General features: G+C 44.0%; 1 protein-coding gene across 1 annotated transcript; it reads right to left on the bottom strand.

The window, feature by feature from the left end:
• Positions 1–1,832: 1,832 nt before the first annotated feature.
• grnb (granulin b) lies at positions 1,833–18,206 on the bottom strand. Its single transcript, XM_063218120.1, has 15 exons — positions 18,106–18,206; positions 16,511–16,660; positions 14,177–14,305; positions 12,888–13,001; positions 11,704–11,845; positions 11,299–11,444; positions 10,199–10,352; positions 9,880–9,980; positions 8,887–9,150; positions 8,499–8,641; positions 7,414–7,564; positions 4,894–5,172; positions 3,892–3,976; positions 2,957–3,108; positions 1,833–2,260 (listed from the first exon to the last, which is right to left on the bottom strand). The coding sequence occupies exons 2-15, from the start codon at positions 16,658–16,660 to the stop codon at positions 2,126–2,128; spliced, it is 2,145 nt and encodes a 714-aa protein (XP_063074190.1). The 5' UTR covers positions 18,106–18,206; the 3' UTR covers positions 1,833–2,125.
• Positions 18,207–21,510: the final 3,304 nt, after the last annotated feature.

Raw genomic sequence — 21,510 nt, 5'->3', positions numbered from 1 at the left:
CACGTGCCTTTAAGTAATTGCAACAATGTTTAAATGACTCGGAATGACTCGGAATGGCAATCAAATACTGTCGGAATGCGGTATGTCGGAATGGCGGTTGCCCCCAGCCAACAGCCACTCGAGCCAATTTGAATGTCGGAATGCTTGCATCAGATATACTCTAACCTCCCATCACTCGTGTCGCTCTAGTTATGAACTCAGTCCAGTGACTCTTTGTAGCTCAGGCCTCCTCTGGTGTGTTCGTGAGGGATTAGCCCTTTGAGGAGTAAGGAGGTTCCGGAACTTTCCTCGAACATTCTACAGCTCCCATAGAACTGGGTAAAATGGATAAGCAGGTAGCCAAGACTCAGGATAAGGCATAGTCTATTTTTTTCAAGTCCATTGTGTAATTTTGTAGTTTATTTCCAAAGTTCATGCTGTCCATTCATAAATCATGTTCATGAATATTTGCTTAGAATATAAACTAAGATTTACTGATGTGACCAGAGCAGGGCGCTGAAAGCCAATGCTGTTCATAACTGCAATTCAAAATGGTGGATTTGCATAGAGAGGCACCACCTATGATTCATGTGTGCAATATAGATTTCCAAGTCATCACGGAGTACTTACAAATTAATGGTGGCAGCAAATATTCATGACAAATGTGACATCTGTGAGTGGATAGCATTAATTCTGGATCATCAATTAGAACCATCACAAAATTACTAATGAAAATCCCTGTGGTTTGTTAAAATGCATCAGCACAAAACACAAAATCAAGGAGAAAAAAAAATCTGATGACAGATGAAGATTAGTTTGATGGATGTGATTAAGACAATCATGCGAAACCAGGTAGGATAACCTATAAATGTGTGATCAATGAAATGTGAACCTCTAGGGACAGGCTGACAATGTTTTTGCCTATGTATCTTAGGTAGTGCTAGTGCGTGCGTGTTGGTGCGACGCCTTTTGAAATTAAGGTGTGCTCCTCAAACGCAATGACGAGGTTTGTGCAGTTTTCCCGCCATGTCGGCAATCTTGGTGAAAGTTGTTACAACTTGTTGATTGCGATACCACTTCCCACTGGCAACCACCAGTGTTGCCAGATTGGGCGGGTGCCCGCCCAATTCTGCTACTTGGGATGAGCGTCTGCGGGTAAAAAAAGGAAAAAATTGGCCTTTCGGCGTTTTTTTCAGCCGTTTTGGGGCCATAGAAGTCAATGAAATTTGTTGATTTTGGGCGGAATTTAGCGCATTTTGGCGGTTTTTGAGAAGCTTTTGGGCGGGATTTGGTTAGACACATCTGGCAACACTGGCAACCACCTACATTAAGTTGCTATGTGTCAACAAAGGTGAGTAGACCCACGGTCATCATTGATAATCAGAAAGACCTTGGAAAATGTTTTCAACTAACTGGAAAGTCTGATCTCCCTTGTGGGAATAGGCGCTCTTGAATCAGTGGTTTATGTAATATTGATATGTGAGGGACTTCAATAAATTTATCAGAAAGCAATTCTACCACACCAGTTCTCACCAACCATCCCAACTTAATCCATTTAACACACAAACATCCAAAAACTGAAACTATGAATATCGAAAACAGTTAAAAAAAAAAATCTGCACATTATCCCTTCTCATAAGAAACGGATGAAGAGGTGACAAATGTGTCCCACTACCGGGGCACAGTCAGGAATAAGTTTGTATTGACTTTTTCCCACTGCCTATTGCAGGAACGTAGGAGGGAGGGGTTAGAAAGGAGAAAGGAGAGAGAGAGAGAGAGAGAGAGAGAGAGAGAGAGAGAGAGAGAGAGAGAGAGAGAGAGAGAGAGAGAGAGAGAGAGAGAGAGAGAGAGAGAGAGAGAGAGAGAGAGAGAGAGAGAGAGAGAGAGATGGGTGGAGAGTGGGGTTAGGGCGACGATTAAAAGGTCCCTTCATATCCACGGGTTCCATTCTGGAGAGCACCACTGGACTGAAGTGCATGTCAGTTCAGCAAGGGTGTGTGTGCGCGCGCGTTGTGTGTTAGTGATGCACGTCACTAGTTTTGACATTTCACAGACTGCTTTTTTTTTTTTGAGATAACGCTCTGTGTGTGTGTGTGTGTGTGTGTGTGTGTGTGTGTGTGTGTGTGTGTGTGTGAGTGTAAACCACTCAGTCTCTAGATTTTTCTGTGACTACACTGTCCCACCAGGTGAGGTGGCGAGAGCCCTTGGTGCAGGCCTTGGCCTGGGCATCGCAGGTGTATCCCATGGGGCAGCAGTTCCTCATGTCGGCACAGCACACCGCCTACAGGAGAGGGGGCAGAGGAGAAAACACCCAAATCAGCCAAGTCAACCCTAGAGAAATCCCTTGATGGGTGCTATACCAGGATGCTGCGTGCAGTGCTTAACATCAGCGATAGTGCACATGTAACCAACGAAATCCTGTACGAGGGAATACCAAGGGTGAACGAGAAAATTGACGTAAGGAGAATGAGACTTGCAGGACACTGCCAAAGGCACCAAGAACTGCCAGCCAGCAAACTAGTGCTGTGGGAACCGTCACATGGGCGCCGGTCAAGAGAACGTCCCACACTAACATATGTGGACATACTTGAGAAGGACGCGGGAACCCAGAGTACCAGTGTATTGAAAAGATGTATGGAGAATTGGGATGATTGGAAGCAACGAAGGAAGGCTCGTCTGAGGACGACCTAGAGAGCCAAGTCAATCTTAATTGAATTCAAAAGTCACCCAGTAACTCATTAGAATTGTAGAACTAGAACTTTAATACAAGCAAAACGTTCTTGATCTGATGAGTCACTGGGTCTAACATAGCTGGTTATCAAGGTGGAGCAGTGGTACACAAAAAGGAAAAGTAGATTCTCTCCAACACAGATGACTTCTCCAAGTAACTGGCTATAGACCAAGTGACTCAATACTTAACATTAGATTACAAACATGTGTTGTAAAATGCTTGTATTGGTAAATGTCATCATCTTACCGCTTTATACGGGCAGCAGGCCCAGCTGGTCTCAGAGGTTCTACAGCAGGTCTGGTCCGTCTCACAGCGGGTCACCTGATCGCACTGGACATCGTGATGGGGCTGCTCAGGGGGCTTAGACAGGGGCGAGAGCGGCAGCGGTGCCAACTGACCTACAAGGATCATATAAGGACATTTTACTGTGCTTTACTGTAACATTCAGACAAGTTGATTTGAAGTTCAAGTTCATTATAGCCAAATCAACAGTATAACATACAGTTGCTAGGAATGTCTTTGGTTTGCTCGTACATTTAACAACACAAATACATATAGCTAAGACAAAGACAAGAAAACAAGAGGTGCCATAAATAAACAGGGAATTACGCATACAATAAATATTGAAAGTGCAATAAGACATAATACATAATTAAGTGCTTATCTACTAGGCATCATGGGACCAGAACTCTAAATGGTTGTCAGGGGATGAAATACTTATTTCCTTAAATGAAATATAAATTAATTAATATATATTCTTCAGAGTTGATTTCTGGATTTTCTTTTTGATATTCTGTCTCTCCATTTAGATTATAGACCCGACCGATCATGTTTTTGTTACGCCTCTTTTCTACTGCCGGTTTTCTGGTAGGCCTACAGCTCGACAAAGCTCTACTCAGTCGCCACTTTTTGCTTTACAATTGAGCTGTGTCGTGACTATTCGAAAAGCAAAAAGTGGTGGCCAAGTCGCGCTTTGTTGTGCTGTAGGCCTACCAGAAAACCGGTAGTGGAAAAGAGGCATTAGTAGGAAAAACAACAAAATCAGTAAGGGATCAAATACTTATTCGTCTCACAGTACTTGATGGAAAATTGTATTGCAGTCCTATTGCAAACCGTCACATGCATATACACTTCCACATCTCCACTTTCTATGGTGGTAAAAACTTGTCAGTATATATCACCTGAAGGCTTCACACACGTTCCAGACTCCAGCTTGCAGGTGTAGCCCTGTGGGCAGCAATGCTCATGGTCACTGCAGCACACGGCCTGTGAAGGAGGAGGAGGAGGATGATAAGGGGAGGAGGAGGAGGAGGAGGAGGAGGAAGAGGGGGAGGAGGAGGGAGAGGGGGAGGAAAAGAGGAAGAGGAGGAGAAAGGGGAGGATGAGGAGGAGGAGGAGAAAGGGGAGGATGAGGAGGAGGAGGAGAAAGGGGAGGATGAGGAGGAGGAGAAAGGGGAGGATGATGATGAGGGGAGGAGGAGGAGAAAGAGGGGGAGGAGGAAGAGGAGAGGAGGAGGAAGAGGAGAAGGAAGAGAAAGAGAAAGAGAAAGAGGAGGAGGAGGAGAAAGATGAGGACGAGGGGCAGGAGGACGAGGACGAGGAGGAGGAGGAAGGCAATAAAACAGAGCGTGTAATTTTAGCAGTTCATTTTCAGAATTTCTTCAGTCTACTGACCTGGACTACAGCCCTAGTTCTCTGTGGGCAGTCTACAGCACGTACAGTAACTAGAGATTTTTGTCAAAATTGAGTTTAGACTGAAACTCAACAAAACTGTCTTCATTACACCTCCTATATCATGACACCTCCAATATCTTGTGACAAAGCCTTGTGGTCCAAATGTGTCCCAGTTTAGAGATATTGTGTCAAATTATATGTCAAATTTACAGCAACTACAATATCCAACCTTTGAACAATATCCAAAAGTTTTCCTCAGTTTCAATGTTGGCCTAGTTATTGCAGTTTAACTTTGTGTGCATTAGCAAGTGAAAACATTTTTCGGTCATGAACATTTACCAGCTTTGAGTACTAAGAAAAGGGCTATATAAAACAGATCTAATATCATTAAAATTATCGTTTTTATCATCATCATTATTATTATTATTATTATTATTATTATTGTTATTATTATTATGATTATTATTATTATTATTATTGTTATTATTATTATGATTATTATTAGGTACCTTGACGAGTGGGCAGCATCCCCAGTCCCCCGTGGGCAGCTTACAGCAGGTGGAGCCCGCCGCACAGGTGCTCTTGTCGTCACACTTCACGTCCATGATCACCTCGTCCTCATCGGTGGCTCTGGACTCCACCACAGGAGCAGACTGGCTGACCCAGACTCTGGCGTCCTGTTTCCTGTACCATGGGATCTCGTGGCGACCCACAGAGCAGGACGCTCGCTTGGCGTCACAGGTGAGGCCCGCAGGGCAGCAGTGATCGCCAGAGCTGCAGCACACCGCCTGTGGTGAACATCACATTACATTACATTACATTACATTACCTGCGGTGAAATCACATTACATTACATTCAGGGTGTCTACAGGTTTGACCAAGTCAAAATTAAGACATTTTAAGACTTTTCAATACCATTTTCCAAATAAAATTAAGACCAACTCGCGGCGTTTACAGGTTTTAGCAAGTCAAAATTAAGACATTTTAAGACTTTTCAAAACCATTTTCCATATGAAATTAGGACCAACTCGCAAGATCATACACAGGTTCAAATGAAGCACAAAAACTAATTGGTTATTTACATTAATGTAGCCATTTGAAAACACAAAACTATACACAATGAAACTTTACACTAAATAAAATTCAATAATGCGTTCTAAATTACACTACATGGCTACAAGTCGCGAAGTTAATCACATGGCTGACATAATTATTCCTCCCTAAATTAAGCTCCACAAATTTAAGACAGTTGGGTTGAAAATTTAAGACAAAATAAGACTTTTCAAGGCCTTATATTTGGCTAACATGACATTTAAGACTTTTTAAGACTTTTTAAGGACCCGCGGCCACCCTGTACATTACATTACCCGCCTGTGGTGAACATCACATTACATTACATTACCCGCCTGTGGGTTGGGGTGGGGTGAGCCGTGAAGACAGAAACACTATGAAACTAGAAACACCCTCAGAGAGTGCAGACCTCCGCCTAGGAAGCTGTTTGATAGAACATGTGACTATGTTACACTGTATTTTTTTTCTCCAAGACTTTCTGCCTTCTGGAATGTCTGGAATGGAATGTTAAAAAGCAAAGCCTCCAAATGCTCCTCAGTGGAGGCTAGAGTATAATTTTGGATCACAATGAATAAGAATAATGAATAATGTTTTGTTAATCAACAAAATTCAGTCAAATGTGGAACAACCAACCCCCTGTCACCACTGTCAGTTTGCGCGACCAAAGTCACCCACATCAGAGGGAATTGTACACGTTTTTGACATGTTTACACACACAGTAGACAGCAGAGATGGGACCAAGTCACTAATTTGCAAGTCACAAGTAAGTCTCAAGTCCTTCCAATCAAGTCCGAGTCAAGTCACAAGTTACGACACATTTGACCAAGTCAAGTCCAAGTCCAAGTCGTGCCAAAGCCAAGTCAAGTCCAAGTCCAAGTCTTATTTTTTTCAAGTCCTTAACAAGTCACCTTGTATTCTATGTGCAATATTGACAATTACCGTTGGTCATGAATTCATTACCTCTCCACACTGCTTTGCATGTCCCCCTTCGACAGTCATGTCCCTTACGAAAATCGACCATGATTTCAGTTTTTTGAGCATGGTACGGCATTGGTTTTTGGTTTTACTAGGTTTAACTATAAATTGAACTATGGTTTTACCACGGTTTATTCATTAAATTACACTTAACTGTTCCTTTATCCAACGCACATATTGGTGACAGTCCTTGGAGCAATGTGGGGTTAGGTGCCTTGCTCAAGGGCACTTCAGTCATGGATGGAGGTGTAGGGAGAGGTGGTCTAAGGGTGGGACTCAAACCTGCAACTCAGTGATCTTCAGCCCAACTCCCTAACCATTACACCACGGCTGCAAACAAGCTTTCATGTTTTTTTTGGGTGACCATGCAACCCACAATTGATCATATATTTTTTTTAGCATGGTTTGTGACTATGGTTAAAGGTAAATCGTTTATTTTTTCTTTCTTTCATGCATTTTTTTCACACACAAAAGCAAAAAAATATATATTCATTGACTTGGAGCACTATTGCAAGTCATTGCAAGCTAAAACTGTCAAGTCGAGTCAAGTCTCAAGTCAATAGCATACAAGTCGAGTCAAGTCACAAGTCATTCCTAATATTGGCAAGTCAAGTCTCAAGTCGAGTCATTTGTGATTCAAGTCACAAGTCAGTCCAAGTCACAAGTCACAAGTCCACATCTCTGGTAGACAGACAAAATATTTTTTTCCCTCTGTGAAAGCTGCATGATCTGCGCATCAGTATGAATTGTACTTTCTAGAAATGCGTTATAGAAATATAGTTATCATTATGATTAGTGTCATCATAGTGCCGTAATCTCTCTCTCTTTTTTTTAGGATATGTTCTTTGGTCAGGAAGCAAATGGGCAGAGAGATGGGGAGGGGTCGGGACCCGGGCCGGGATTCGAACCCGGGTTGGCCGCATGGCAGGCGATTACCCTACCGGTTGTTGGCCATGGGAGGGCCCATTGTGCAGCAATCTCACCTGATGGAGAGGGCAGCAGCCCCACTTGCCCAGAGTGTGCATGAAACAGCAGGTGTTGTGGGCGGGGCAACTGGTGTCTGCGTCACACATCAGCTCACGAGATGGCACCTGCCTCTCAAGTGGCACGGCCGAACGGCCGTCACTGTTGGTCCTGCAGGCAGAAACAAAACAAAAGGTTACACTTTACATTTTTTAAAATATCTTTTTGGGCTTTTTTGCCTTTATTTGACAGGATAGTGAAGGTAGGTGAGAGGAAGTGAGTGGGGACTGGAGAGAGAAATGGGGAAGGGTCGGCAAAGGACCCGGGCTGGGAATCGAACCCGGGTCGGTCACATAGCAAACGAGTGCCCTACCATTTGCACCACAGTAGGGCCGGGTTACAATTTTATGTTACCGTCCACGTTACATTAGCCAGCACTCTTACGCCGTTCTACCATTGAGACCAGGTAAGCAGATACGACCAGTTTTTTCCCTTTTGCAGCAGCCAATCAGTTTCTTGGCCACTAAAACGCTTCAGAAAATGCAAAAGGGGTTTGTCTTGTGGTGATGTTTGGATCATACGTAGACATACGTTTTTATGTATGGTTTGAAAGGTTTCAAGCTGAAGAAATGGCAGACTTGCCTTCATGTTTTTGGTCATCAAAAAGGTTTGTTTTGTTGGTGCTGTGATCAGAAACACAATGGCTGCCACAGTGGTAGTGGACAACAGGGCGGCTGTGTCTGTCTGTCTGTCAACTTCGGAACCAGGACTTTTTAAAAGATTCTTCAGCATTGCTAACCTAGAAATCTAGACGCCCCTAATGACCGCAACTTGAGTTGAGTTCTAACTCCACAAAAAGAAGGCAGAACGTCTTTTAAAAAAATAGGGTGTAACATAGTCAAATGTTCCATCGAACAGCTTCCTTGGCAGAGGTCTGCACTCTCTGAGTACATTTCTACAGGTAGTTAGGATAGTGCAGTGCAGTGAAGAGAGGGACATTAAATGAGTGGGAGAGCGAGACAGGGGTGAGGTGGGCGGATCAGGAAATGACCTCTGGTCAGCATCTAACCCGGGTCCCCGCCGGTGTGACGGTGCAGTGCCCTACCGTTTGAGCGACGGCTGGGTCAGGGCGGGCACCTTCTTGACCATTGGCACAGCTGAGCCCGTGCTGCTGTCACAGGTGCTGGCCGCCAGGTTGCAAACAGTGTCTTTGGGGCAGCAGTGCATGTGGTCCTCACAGCAGACAGCCTGAGACAAGACAAGACAGACAAGACATTACAGTCAATACATTGAGTATGGACTCTCTGCTTTCATTGGAGACTTTTGAAAGTCCACCTTTAAAACAGGAAACCTTCTGCGTGTGTGCGTGCGTGCGTGTGTGTGTGTGTCAGCATCACACCTCGGTTAGTGGGAATCCACCCTCTGTGTGTGTGTGTGTGTGTGCGTGTGTGTGTGTGAGCGTGCGTGCGTGCGTGCGTGCATCGGCATCACACCTCGGCCAGTGGGCAGCATCCCCATCCCCCGGTGGACGTCTTGCAGCAGGTGTAGTCCTCGGGGCAGGACGAGGTCTCGTCACACTTCGTGTTTACAGGCCGCTGCTGCTGCCGCTGCCTGGTCTGCAGGGGGAAGGCAGGGAACTTCTGGAGCCAGGGCACGGAGCGCAGCGAAGGGTCGGTGGGGTCGTCACAGGTGCTGGCTCTAAGGTTGCACACGGTGCCACTGGGACAACAGTGGATGTGGTCAGGGCAACACACAGCCTGTTGGGAGACACAATGGAAACCCTTATTACCAGTTACTGGTCTGCCCGCAATGTTCCGTCTCGTCCGTAGGGGGCACCAAAGCATACACATCAAGTCATACAAGTCAAACACGCTTGCGCACACACACACACACACTGGGACAAATAAAGTTACTGCTAATACTACTACTGACGATTTTTCAGATTCCCCCACCAGACTGGGAGGACACAGTCAAACAATCGGGAGCCTTGTGCTATCCGCAGAGGCTCAGATAGATTTCCCAAACTGAACGACACTGCAGGGGGGTCACAATATTCACTTGCATAGGAAATGAATACATTCACTTTTTCTGTGAATTTCAAATACAAAAAAATGTTAAAATAATTATAAAGGTTTGGCCTTGCAATATGGGGGTGGCAAACATATGTTTAGATTCAAAAGGGTGTCCCAGCAGAGAAGTTTGGGACCTACTGCATGAGGAGTGACCTTGACGGGCAGCCGTGGTGTAATGGTTAGTGAGTTGGACTGCAGACTGCAGAACACAGGGTTGCAGGTTCAATCCTGCAGCCTTACCAATCCCTTCCTTCCTCCATGGCTGGAGTGCCCTTGGGCAAGGCGCTTAACCCCACTTTGTTGCAGGGACTGTAACCAATACCCTGTATCTAAATCACTGTCGCTTTGGATAAAAAGGCATCAGCTAAGTGTGATAATGTAAATGTAATAATGTTGACATGCAAGGAGCCTTACCTCCTCCAGGGGGCAGCATGCCCAGGCGCCCGATGCGATCTTGCAGCAGGTACTGCCGTCAGGGCAGGCCACTGAGTCATTACAAGGAACCGCCGACACTCCTGAGGAAAGACACAATGTAGTAGCAGGCATTTATATCTCAATTCAATGCAAATGTAACTTTCAGTTGTGATATGACTAAATTTACACAAAATATATGAATTGATACTGTCCAATATCCTAGAAAAGGAAAAGCATGGTGGGGCATTGTGCATTGTGACTGAAATATGCAAAAAAAGATGTCTAAGGAAGTTATAAAGCAAAATAGTCCGCCTCTCACCGTCTCTGTCTGCATTCTTGTCTATGCGGAGGCCAGGTAATTTCAGAGCCATGAGCGTGTGCAAGTCTGTGTGTGGGGACTTGCACATCCCCTGCTCCAGGTCACAGATGGTGTCGTTGGGGCAACAGTGGAGTTGGTCACTGCAGCATACAGCCTGGCACACACAAACACACACACACACACACACACACAGACACAAAAACACACATGCGTGCGCAAACAAACACACAAACACACACACACAAACGCGTGCACGCACACGCGCACAAACACACACAAATTTTAGCAACCAGACTCACAGGATAGGAATAGAGTTCTCTGTAGTCAATGGTGCACATAATGCACATGGTGCACTGCACACAAACCCATACAAAAACATACCCTCACACCTCCCCACAAAACATAATTCCTGGTGAATTTCTCTTTGATTTAAATGTGAACTCCAGGCTGTGGGCTGGAAATCGTACAGGTTGCTCCTCTAGAAAACGAGGTTCGCTCTCACTCTCGAGGGGCAACTTCATTTTGCCAATATAAACTCCTGACAGTATGCAAAGCCATATTCCGTCTGTTGCCACTCTCAATATTGTTGGTATGAAAACTAACGAAAACAAAAAGACCCGAAGAATGACATCACACAATGGGAAGTGTCCACCCATCAAATTTGAAAAGGTTATATTTCTCTAAATATTGTGCTTTTCTTCACAGGCGTATAACAACGCTGGCATTCCTTTCTTGTCATGGGTTGTCATGGGTTCATATATTTAAAAAAAGAAGTTTCTTCGCGCTACACTCAATGAACTTACAACATATTATTTCTGGCCCACAATATATTTTTTCAAAGACATTACAAAAGACATACACTACAAGCCCTCACGTGAGGGATAGGGCAGCAGCTATACTCTGCGGTCTTCAAAAGACACACAGTGCAGGGGTCTATACTACAACGCTGGTTCAGGAGTTAACCAGGATAAGTTAAGAGGTAAATCATCTAATATAATAGAAGAGCCTGGAGTCCTCATTTTCTTAAGAACCCGCACAGAGCATGCAGATACTCTCTCTGTTTCTGTCGCTCTCTCTGTCTCACTCCCACACACACTTACCCGAGGATACGGGCAGCAGCCGTACTCTCCGGTCTTCATGAGACAGCAGGTGGTGTCGTCAGGGCAGGAGGACTTTGCATCTGGACAGGTGATGGAGGCACCGCTATTCACATCTGCACGGGTGATCGAGTGACCACTATTCACATCTACACGGAGGGAGGAGGTCAAACACAGTCACTAACATTAATAAAAAACACCTGGCTCTGTTGAGAATGTTTGCATCTTATGGTCAATAAAAATGTAATAACATGTACATATTGGGTGGCATTAGTTAAAGCAGACACTTTGTTTGTTCCCTCTTGTGATTTAAAGAAATGTGAGAAGAAGTTTCAAAGGAAGAAAGGAGAAGTTTCAAACTTTTTCCTCTCACTGTATGTATGCATGTACTGTATGTACGGTATGCACCTGGTGTTTGTGATCTGGTACGAGCAGGAAACTTCGTCCACATGGGAGTTGAGCCCAGTGTTCCGGAAACACATTTAGAATGTTCTAGATCACACTTGGTGTTCTCTGGGCAGCAGTGCCTCTTGTCTTCGCAGCACACTGCCTGTACAGGGGAAACACAAACGGACATATCTTATTTGATCAGTGTGTGTCTGTGTGTCTGTGTGTCTGTGTGTCTGTGTGTCTGTGTGTCTGTGTGTCTGTGTGTCTGTGTGTGTGTGTGTGTGTGTGTGTGTGTGTGTGTGTGTGTGTGTGTGTGTATGTGTGTCTGTGTGTCTGTGTGTCTGTGTGTCTGTGTGTCTGTGTGTCTGTGTGTCTGTGTGTCTGTGTGTCTGTGTGTCTGTGTGTCTGTGTGTCTGTTTTCCAGGCAGGGATACCCCTCCCCCAGGGACACCCCACCTCCAGGTGAAATCAAGGTCATAGACCTGGATAAGGAACAAAAGCGTTTCCCAGGCAACCCAGCCCATTGTGTGAGTCTGGCAGCACAGAATGTTGAAATCGCCGCACTAGATTACAGCAGTTATGCTAGGGGAAGCTAATTTTAGCCAAAGACATCTGTGACCGGTCATTCAAAACGGCGGATATGGAGAAGATCCACCAATTCATGTATGAAAAGTCTCAATTTCCAAATCATAATGAATAATTGATGGTGAGGTGGTCATTTTTTTAACGAAAGATGGTATTTGTGACTGGCCAACATAAATTCTGGAAATAAGGCCCTTTCAGATGACTTTGGCCTGGGCGTGGCCAAACCTGTCATCAGCCCTGTTGGTGAGTTTATCCTGTCATAGTGAGGGAAGAAATTCAATTTAATTTAAATTTATTTACATTAGGGACCATGTACAATTAAAACATAAAGGTTGCCATTCCATGCCTTGTACCAAAGTTGGGCTATTTTACACCTGCAGTTCCTTGAAGGATATAGCTCTCATAAAAACATTAAAACATATGAACATACAGTACACATAAATACAGTAGATAAATCATTCCCACCATTGTCCTCTAGTCTACATCGCCGCCAACCTATATTCTAATTAAGACAGTCTATGAACTATACTCAAATAATAAAGAGAACTACAAAACCCTCCTCTTTCTGACCCCTTTCCCTTTCTAGTATACTGCCTACCCATAATGCCGTGCGGTACCTTTGCCAGGGGGCAGCATCCCCAGCTGCTGTCGGGCAGCTCGCAGCAGGTGGTGCCATCCGGGCACTCAGACAGCTGATCTGGGCAGATCACTGCCCCAACACCTGCCCACTCCTGCAAGACAAGGAAACACATGAAGGAATTTAAAATTATAGTCATGACCCTCTGGAATTCCATGTCGGTTTTAAATTAATTAGAATATTACATTGATGTATCTCCAATCACAATACAAAACAGTGTGCAAACAGAAGTTCCGATGCAAAATACATACATGGCATGAAATGTTTATCCATTATTTTTATACATTACATTCATTTTTATATATATTATATTCATATACTATAATACTTTTTCCTTTATGTTTAATACTTTGTGATTTGTCTCCTCAGCAGATAAATAAATGAAAGGTGTGTGTGCGCGTGCGCGCGTGTGTGTGTGTGTGTATGTGTGTGTGGGTGGGTGGGTGTGGGTGTGGGTGTGGGTGTGTGTGTGTGTGTGTGTGTGTAAGTATCGGTTCTGCTATGCTGTTCTCAGCTGCAGTTACTACAGTAAGTCACGATACGCATGAACGGCCATCCGGGTACTTCGCTCTTAAATGTGCGTTACGCCCCTTTATGGGGGATATCAAACCGAATGTCTCATTAACTTACATACTACATCGGCTAGCCTAAATGAACACAGTCCATGCTTCAGCCACAGCTGTTTGGCTGCCATGTTATTTGAACAGCCTGCAACATAACACGTTTTCGGCATGTTGTGCGTGAACAACGCCAGTCTACAGGTCCTTATCTTTCGTTTATTCTTCCCCAAACATCACCAATTGACTTGCATTGGCTGTTTTCCCCCACAAAGGGACGTAACGCACATGGAAAACATCACACCGTTCATCAGTATGGTGAGTTTGCCACGTTGTTGCAAATACCGGTCCTATCCAAATGCAGCATCATACCGTTTCAAATGCCTCAGTACTGTGGTACCAAATTGGTATCTGTATGTCATGTAACCCTTGTCTAGAATTAAAAAAAATCTATCAGACTGAGTGCCTGCCATATCTTTTTTTGTTGATTTTGTTCATCCATTGTTTTTTTTCAGCAAACTTGCCAAGGCAACAATATAGAAGGCCTACCTTTGGCATGCTAGTGCATGAATAGGTGGAGTCTGCTGCAAAAATGTCGAAGGAACACCCCGCAACATTTTACAAAATATTTAGAAACGCAAGTGCATAAGATTTGCTGAATTGGTGTGGAATGACCACGCAGATGCATGCCCTGCATGTGTGCAATACTCACTAGAGCTGGGATGGCTGGTCGCCTCTTCACCAGAGGCAGCGAGACGGTCTTGTTAACACACCGAGAGTGGACGAGGTCACAAAGTGTACCATGGAAGCAGCAGTGTAGATGATCTGAGCAGCACTCCGCCTGCACAACAACAAAATGTATTTAAATGTAGCCCTCAATCAAGGCATTCAACACAGCAGTGTAGCGATGGGGAGTACCATAGAGTTGCCTCTTCAGGACTGAAAACCAGGCCTTATGGGCTACCATACTGGGGCTATAAACCAAAAAGCAGGCGTAGCAGTCAGAGCCCTAGTATGAATAATAATAACAACTTGGTTTTATATAGCGCCTTTCAAGGAACCCAAGGTCGCTGCACAATAGGGGGAGGAGGGGTGGGGGGTGCAGTGTGGTTAAAGTCCATATGCCTCTGTGAATAGATGGGATTTAAGGTGCCTCTTGCCAGTGTGTTGGGAGGTAGACTGTTCCAGAGTGTGGGATGGTATGGTACACCAGAAGGTCCGGGTTCCAGTCCCGACTGGACAACTCAACTTCACTTCCGTTAATCGCCAAATAAGGTATTTGGTCTCGTCTAGACAGCACTGGCTCTTGGTATTTGGTCTGTTCAGAGCACGGTCCATGAAATATTCTAGTATGTGTGTAATGTCCTTGTGTCTTCTTCTGTGTTTATGTATGTACAGTATGTATGCTACTTGACACCTTAATTTCCCTCGGGATCAATAAATGATACTCTACCCTCTACTTTAAAGCTGATCTTTCCACACACTGCATCTGCTTGCTCTTCTGACGTTAACGTTATGACCATTTTACTTACTCTATTGATTCACATGGTCTCTACAAAGGTGGTATTGATCAAAGCAATTGAAACATCCCATTAATATTAGACAGCCAGTCTTCCATCACCTTAGGCCTCCACTCAAATTTAATTTGACTCCAACCACTCAGTCAGGAGATGTAGACATATTACAGCACCCTGACAATCAGAAAGCACCGCGAGCTAATGGGCAAACACAAATGTCTCTAGACTAGTATAGCTCAGTGGTTCTTAACCTGGGGTGCGCCAGAAATTGCAAGGTGTTCACTGAACATATATATATATATAAAAACAAGAAGAAGTTTGGGTTGGGGTGCATGGCTTGTCTTCTTGGGCACAGGGAGGGGGCTGAAAAAAACAGGTTAAGAACCACTGGTCTCGATAACATCAAGATAGGAATGTTAGGTCTACAGAATCCCATTTCTCCTACTCGCACTTGATTCGGGTTCATCTTCCACATTGCCCTTTAGAAGAAGTCCGACACTCGTTCTGATTCAAACGGAAGAATTATAAGCAATTCCTCTTCGTTCTCATACCTGACAACTCTGAGATTTAAAACAAATCTGGAAAATTTCAATTGGTTAAATAATGACAGTCAACTGGGCGACAGTGAGAAGTCGGACGATGCGTTCTACTTTGCTTTTTTCACACTGGCAGTCCGCGTTCCAGGCCAGGACTGTTAAAAATCCCCCCACAATGCATGTTTTGAAAGGAGCATGTATAGCGTAAAAATTAATAAAATATGTGTCTCTCCTTGTTTTGTCACTCAAATTGACTGGGCCTGATGCAAAACTTGAGATGAGGTAAATTTGCGTGATTCGCTGTTCAGAGGCTTGTGTTCGCCATATGAACAGCGCTGCTTGTATGATTAGACAGTTTCTGTGAGCCAAAGACGGAGGGAAGTGGGAACGTATTTTTAAGGAACAAGAATTCTTTGTGGTATCTGGCATAAAGGCTACTTGCAGGTAGCCTGATAAGCCAGACCCTCTCTACTTTCATAGCTGGTGGAATAAGAGAGGGTGTGGCTCTAAAAAAAACTGCAAAACAATAACAATTGCCTGGTTCCTTCTTAATGGGCAAAAATAGCTTAACAAAGTCCAGTCTTGGTCAATGGTCAGCGAGTCTCATGTGACCTATGCTTTGGACATTTGACTTAAACGAATGTCTGATATGGTAGCGAAGTGGATTGAAATATCTCAGTAAACAAACAGAAAGTGGGAGGGGTAAATCTTCAATCACCCTTGGGACAGTCCTGTCTTCATATGTGTGCTATGATCTCCACAATATATTATCGATTTTTGAGAATGTCAGTATGAATCCAAAAATCACCCAGACCTAATTTGAGTCCTGCCTGGGTCATTGTCACAACCCTACCCCATCGACCTCTCCCCACTCATTTCCTGACAGAGTGAAAGTCAGAGTTTCACTCTTCTGTCTGTCCTCTCTTTTTTTCTGATATGGTGCAGCCCCATAAATGACACCAACAAACAAACAACAACAACAACAAAACTTACATTAGGAAGAGGACAACAGCCGTATCCTCCAGACGGGGTTTTACAGCAGGTGTCCCCGTCTTCGCACATGCCTCCATCAGGGCAGATGAGTGCCGAACACACACTGACCAGGAGCAGGACACAGCAGACACTCCCACACTGCATCTTCATCTGCAACTCACGCGCACGCGCACACGCACGCGCACACGCACACGCACACGCACACACACACACACGTAAGCGGTTAGGCCGTCCGACTTGTAGCCCAAAGGTTGCCGTTTCGACTCCCGACCCGCTAGGTTGGTGGGGGTAGTAATTATCCAGTGCTCTCCCCCATCCTCCTCCATGACTGAGGTGCCCCGAGCATGGTACTGTCCTGTCGCACTGCTCCCTTTCGGGCGCCATTGGGGGATGCCCCCTTGCAGGGATGAGGCATAAATGCAATTTTGCTGTGTCCAGTGTACACTTGTGTGCTGCGTCACAATGACTTGGTGTTTGGAGTTTCCCAGTTGGGCTTTCACTTTCAAAGGAAACAAATACAGTATGGCCAGCAGCAGGGCTTGACATTGGCACCTGCCAAACCAAATGCTAGTAAAACTTGGCTGTGGCTGGTAATAATAATTGCAATCTCACTATGGCTGTTATTCTTGGGTATGATGACACAGCAGAGTAGCCTGTTTTTGCCTTTTGTGATATATGTAAGTTCAACAAAGATCATTCAGATTCTATGATGTCTGATGATATAGTTTCATTTAACAACACATAGCGCTCGCTCGCTTGTTTTATCACTAACTCATATTCTGAGTTTAAATGTATAATGGTAAAGAAAACACTTTTAAGAAACTACTGACAACAAAACTGTGGTTAGTAGAAAGGCTGAATGGCTATGCCTCTGGGAAAACCACTAGCCAGTGTGGCCTGTTAACTAAAAAGTTATGTCATGTTATGTCAAGCCTTGTCAGCAGCATCTTGGCAGAGCACATCAGGCTGCTGACGTTGTTAAAACAACAACATAAGTTAAAGCATAACTCACTGTAGTGCTAGGTTGATAGATTCACAGCGGCTCAGTCTGCGTAGACCTTGCCTTACCATTAGAAGAGTGTAGACTTAAATGTATCTACAATGCAGGATATGGAAACAAAGGTTAAAATAACAATGGCCTTTTGTTTACGATTCTATTAATTGTTGCAACTAAAACATTTTAAACATGTTGCGTTGGGCTATGTACATCTCTGTGCTCTTCTCAACATACGCAAGTGGTTTAGGCTCATCAGAAAAAAGGAGAGACAGAGAAACAAAAGGCTCCTTTGGGCCAGTTGCCCAGCCTGAGACGCAAAAAGGCAACTCCAATTCGTGTACAGGTAATTAAAAAACAGATAATGCAAGAGGGTGTTAATCTAGGTCAGGTCGGGTAGGCTACTGACACTGCAGTTTTTCAACCAAAGTAACTTCCATCGAGTAGACTACACCTCTACAAACTGTGATTGAACAACAACGTTACAACCTTAGCTTCGCCTGCACGGACTGGGAGACAATAACTTGCTGCCAATGCACAACCTCTCGCTTTATGCCTACTTTATTTTGCCTGGTATATTGAGATATTTCGCGTCTCTTACCGTTCAGCGTGGCTTACTGTGTGATATCTAACACACATATGAGCTAAAGTGTATCTTTGTTGTCTCCGTGGCTAGCGGGTGAGCAATGACTTGTGACTGCAGTGAGTCAATAAATGAAATCACATGACGCTCGCCTCAAGTCATGTGATTGCCCCGCACCAAGGGAGCATTTCATTGGTCAGTCCATTCCTATTGAGGCCCATTGTACGTAGGGGGCGATCGCGAGCAATGGAAAAATGAATGGGAGTCAATGGGGTTAAGAAGCTAGAATGTATTTTTTGCACCAATTTGTAATACTATAAAGCAGGGGTCCCCAACCTTTCTGGGCCCGAGGGCTACTGAGGGCTACCCGAGGGCTACTTTTGTTGAAAATCCTCTACTGATGTCTTGGCATCATTCCCAAATCACACTATTATTGAATGATAATTTGTTTATATGTTGTAAAGAATAAATAATCTCATATCTAAATCAAGAAAAGCATTAACTGTGACTAAAATCTGGTAGTCGTCACTGTTTATTAACATCCTTGGTGGGCACCTCAGAAGCTCCTGGAGGGCTACCTGGCGCCCGCGGGCACAATGTTGGTGACACCTGCTATAAAGAATAACTACATTTGTTTTATGTTGGATATATTATTTAGGAGTTATTTGTATGTGTACTTTTTCATCAGGGGAGATGATTCTGAATTCTGCTGGCTAGAATTCTGCTAATTTAGGACAAGAATCTAGGCCTACACTTTTTATCTGATTACTTTTTAGTCTGTGCCAATAGTCTCATAAAAGAGTTTGATGACTCGTAAAATAACCTAGAAACACAAGAAATTCATGTTTGACTCAAATAGTTAGGAATTAACTTTGAATTTAACACATTAGAATTTTGGGACTAAAAAGACGGAGAGAGAAAATGCACTTAATTCAAGCATCTCGTCTTTCTCCATATTTTGGGGTTTCCATGACTTAATTAAGCTATTGGTTTCATCAGTAGCCTATTGTGTTCCAGTCAGAACTTTTGTGGACCATCTCTATAATTCTTTGACATTTTCAATCTGGTCTTCAGGTTTGTACTGCTGATGGGGGTTTGTTTTATTTTATTGTATGCTTGTAGGCTCTATTGCTTCCTTGTGTCTGCTCTGGGAGTCTTCAAACAGTGGCTTTTGATAAAAGTTTGTTTGTTTGTTCAAAGTTTGCCCTGATGAAGACTGATTGTAGTCGAAACACGTAGGTGTTATCCATTAAAATAAAGGATTTGTAACTTTTTTTCACTAAGATCAGTGTGCCTCGGATCATTCAGACTTGGATATAGTCGCAAGCCAAGCTACTGAAGTTATCATGTCCTTTCTGAAGAGCACCTGATTCTTTTACAAACAATTGACCCAAGGCAGCTCTCTCCTTTTCCTTTATTCTCAGCACTCTTCCTTTTTCCTCCTACACCAGTATTGTCCCTTTTCCATGACAATCTGTTGTACTTGCTATGCCCACATTTGCCTTATTGGATCTGAAAGTGTTTCCTTCTCTTCTTCAAATGCAAGCTTCAAATGGCTTGCTTTTCTCCCAGAGTTAGCACACTTTTCTTTCTTTATGTTTGTTTGTTTTTAAATACAGCCACAACTAGCTCCTTCACTGTTAGACTCTAGAACTGCTAATCTGCTGTTTACAAAGCGAACTTCATCACTGTCTAGGCCTATAGACCAGGGCTGCCCTGGGGGAGAAATAGAACCCGGGCACTTTTGACTTAAAGGGTCCCCTCATAATAAGCAGTGCAGAACTGAATCACCGGTGGGCCCCGCACCCTTGTGGGCCCCTATTTTCAGAAATATTGAAAAAAACTTTAAAAAAAACTTTTTTTTTTAAAAAAAAATCCTGAAAATAGGGGCCCATAAGAGGGCCCACCGGGAAATGCCCGGTATGCCAGATGGCCAGTCCAGCCCGGCTATAGACCCTGGACCAGAAATCCTATAGATTGTCTTGCAAGTTCGTTTAGAGTAGTGAGTGAGTGGCTTTTTGCTGATATGAACCCATGACAACCCATAAATCAATATTTTCCGTTGCTTGCAACCCTCGAAATGTGCTCTTTGATTAAACAACCAAAACAAAAAATATCAAGATGAGTGATGTCACTCAATGCAAAGTCAATGGGAAACAACACAACTGAGACTATTTTTGTAATATCTTTTTATGATTATTTTGGTAACACTTTATAATAAAGCACACATGTTAAGTCATGGGTTAGGGCGTCTGACTTGTAGCCCAACAGTTGCCAGTTCCACTCCCGACTCGCCAGCTTGGTAGGGGGAGATATTAAACCAGGGGTGGGGAACCTCGAGGGTAGTTTACCTCATGACAGTCCCACACTGCACACCTGGGGCACCATTGGAGGCTGGCCCCTTGCACAGGTGAGGCATAATGCAGTTTGGTTGTGTGCTGTGTTGGGAGTTGGGAGTTTCCCGGGCTTTCACTTTCATTTCACTTAAGAATAAAATGGGATCTGTTATTATGAATTCATAATCCATTGTCTTGGCCATGTTTCAGTGTACAGACAAGCGCTATACATCGATGGAAAGCTTAGATTGTCCTCTGTCAAATTATATGTATAACACCCAGCAATGTATGGTTTCAACAGGAGCAGACAACCATGCATGCATGGGACTCATGGAGCTTATTGGGGGGTTGGCAGGAGATTCTAGACTGCATCTTGCCCAGGAAGTGAATCAGTGTAGAACAGTGGTTCTCCACCTTTTTTGAACAAACGCCCCCTGGACCACATCCTAATCCTCCCAATGCCCCCTTCACCTCATCATAAGCCTGCTTACACCTCCTTATCATTAAAAAAAAACAATACACTTAATGCCCCAAATGACAACTAAGCATAGCCCCCTCTCAAATGTACCCCAAAGCCCCCTGGGGGGCTGTACTGCCCCCGTTGAGAAACACTAGTGTAGAATCTCGACTGTCTATGAGGGTGGCAGGAGATTCTCGACAGCATCTTGCCCAGGGAGTGATTCAATGTAGAAACTCGACTATTATCAATGGCAAAGGTGCTTACACTTTGATTACTGAAAAGTTAAGGATGCTTTCTGTTTCTGGTGTATTGTGCATAGCTTGGAATAATACTGAATGTAATTTATTGTAATGCATTGTCAATACATTCATTCCAGTTAGGCCTACATGTTCCCATGTAAAATGCGTATGAGAATATTCTTTGCATACATTCATTTCATACACAACAAACAGAACTGAAAATGGACATGGAATGAGCTAAATGGTCAGAAATGTTATTGAGGGGGGAATTGTGGTGACCCCAAGCTTTTGACCGGCAGTGTATCTCATCTGACCATTTTTTCATCTATTTCAGAATCTGTCTCCCTGAGCTACCAGACACCCCTCCTCCTATGGTCACTTCCAGTGC

The sequence above is a fragment of the Engraulis encrasicolus genome, chromosome 2 (genome assembly GCF_034702125.1).
Source record: "Engraulis encrasicolus isolate BLACKSEA-1 chromosome 2, IST_EnEncr_1.0, whole genome shotgun sequence".
NCBI classification, from domain to species: domain Eukaryota; kingdom Metazoa; phylum Chordata; class Actinopteri; order Clupeiformes; family Engraulidae; genus Engraulis; species Engraulis encrasicolus.
This window is presented reverse-complemented; position numbering and strand designations above follow the sequence as displayed.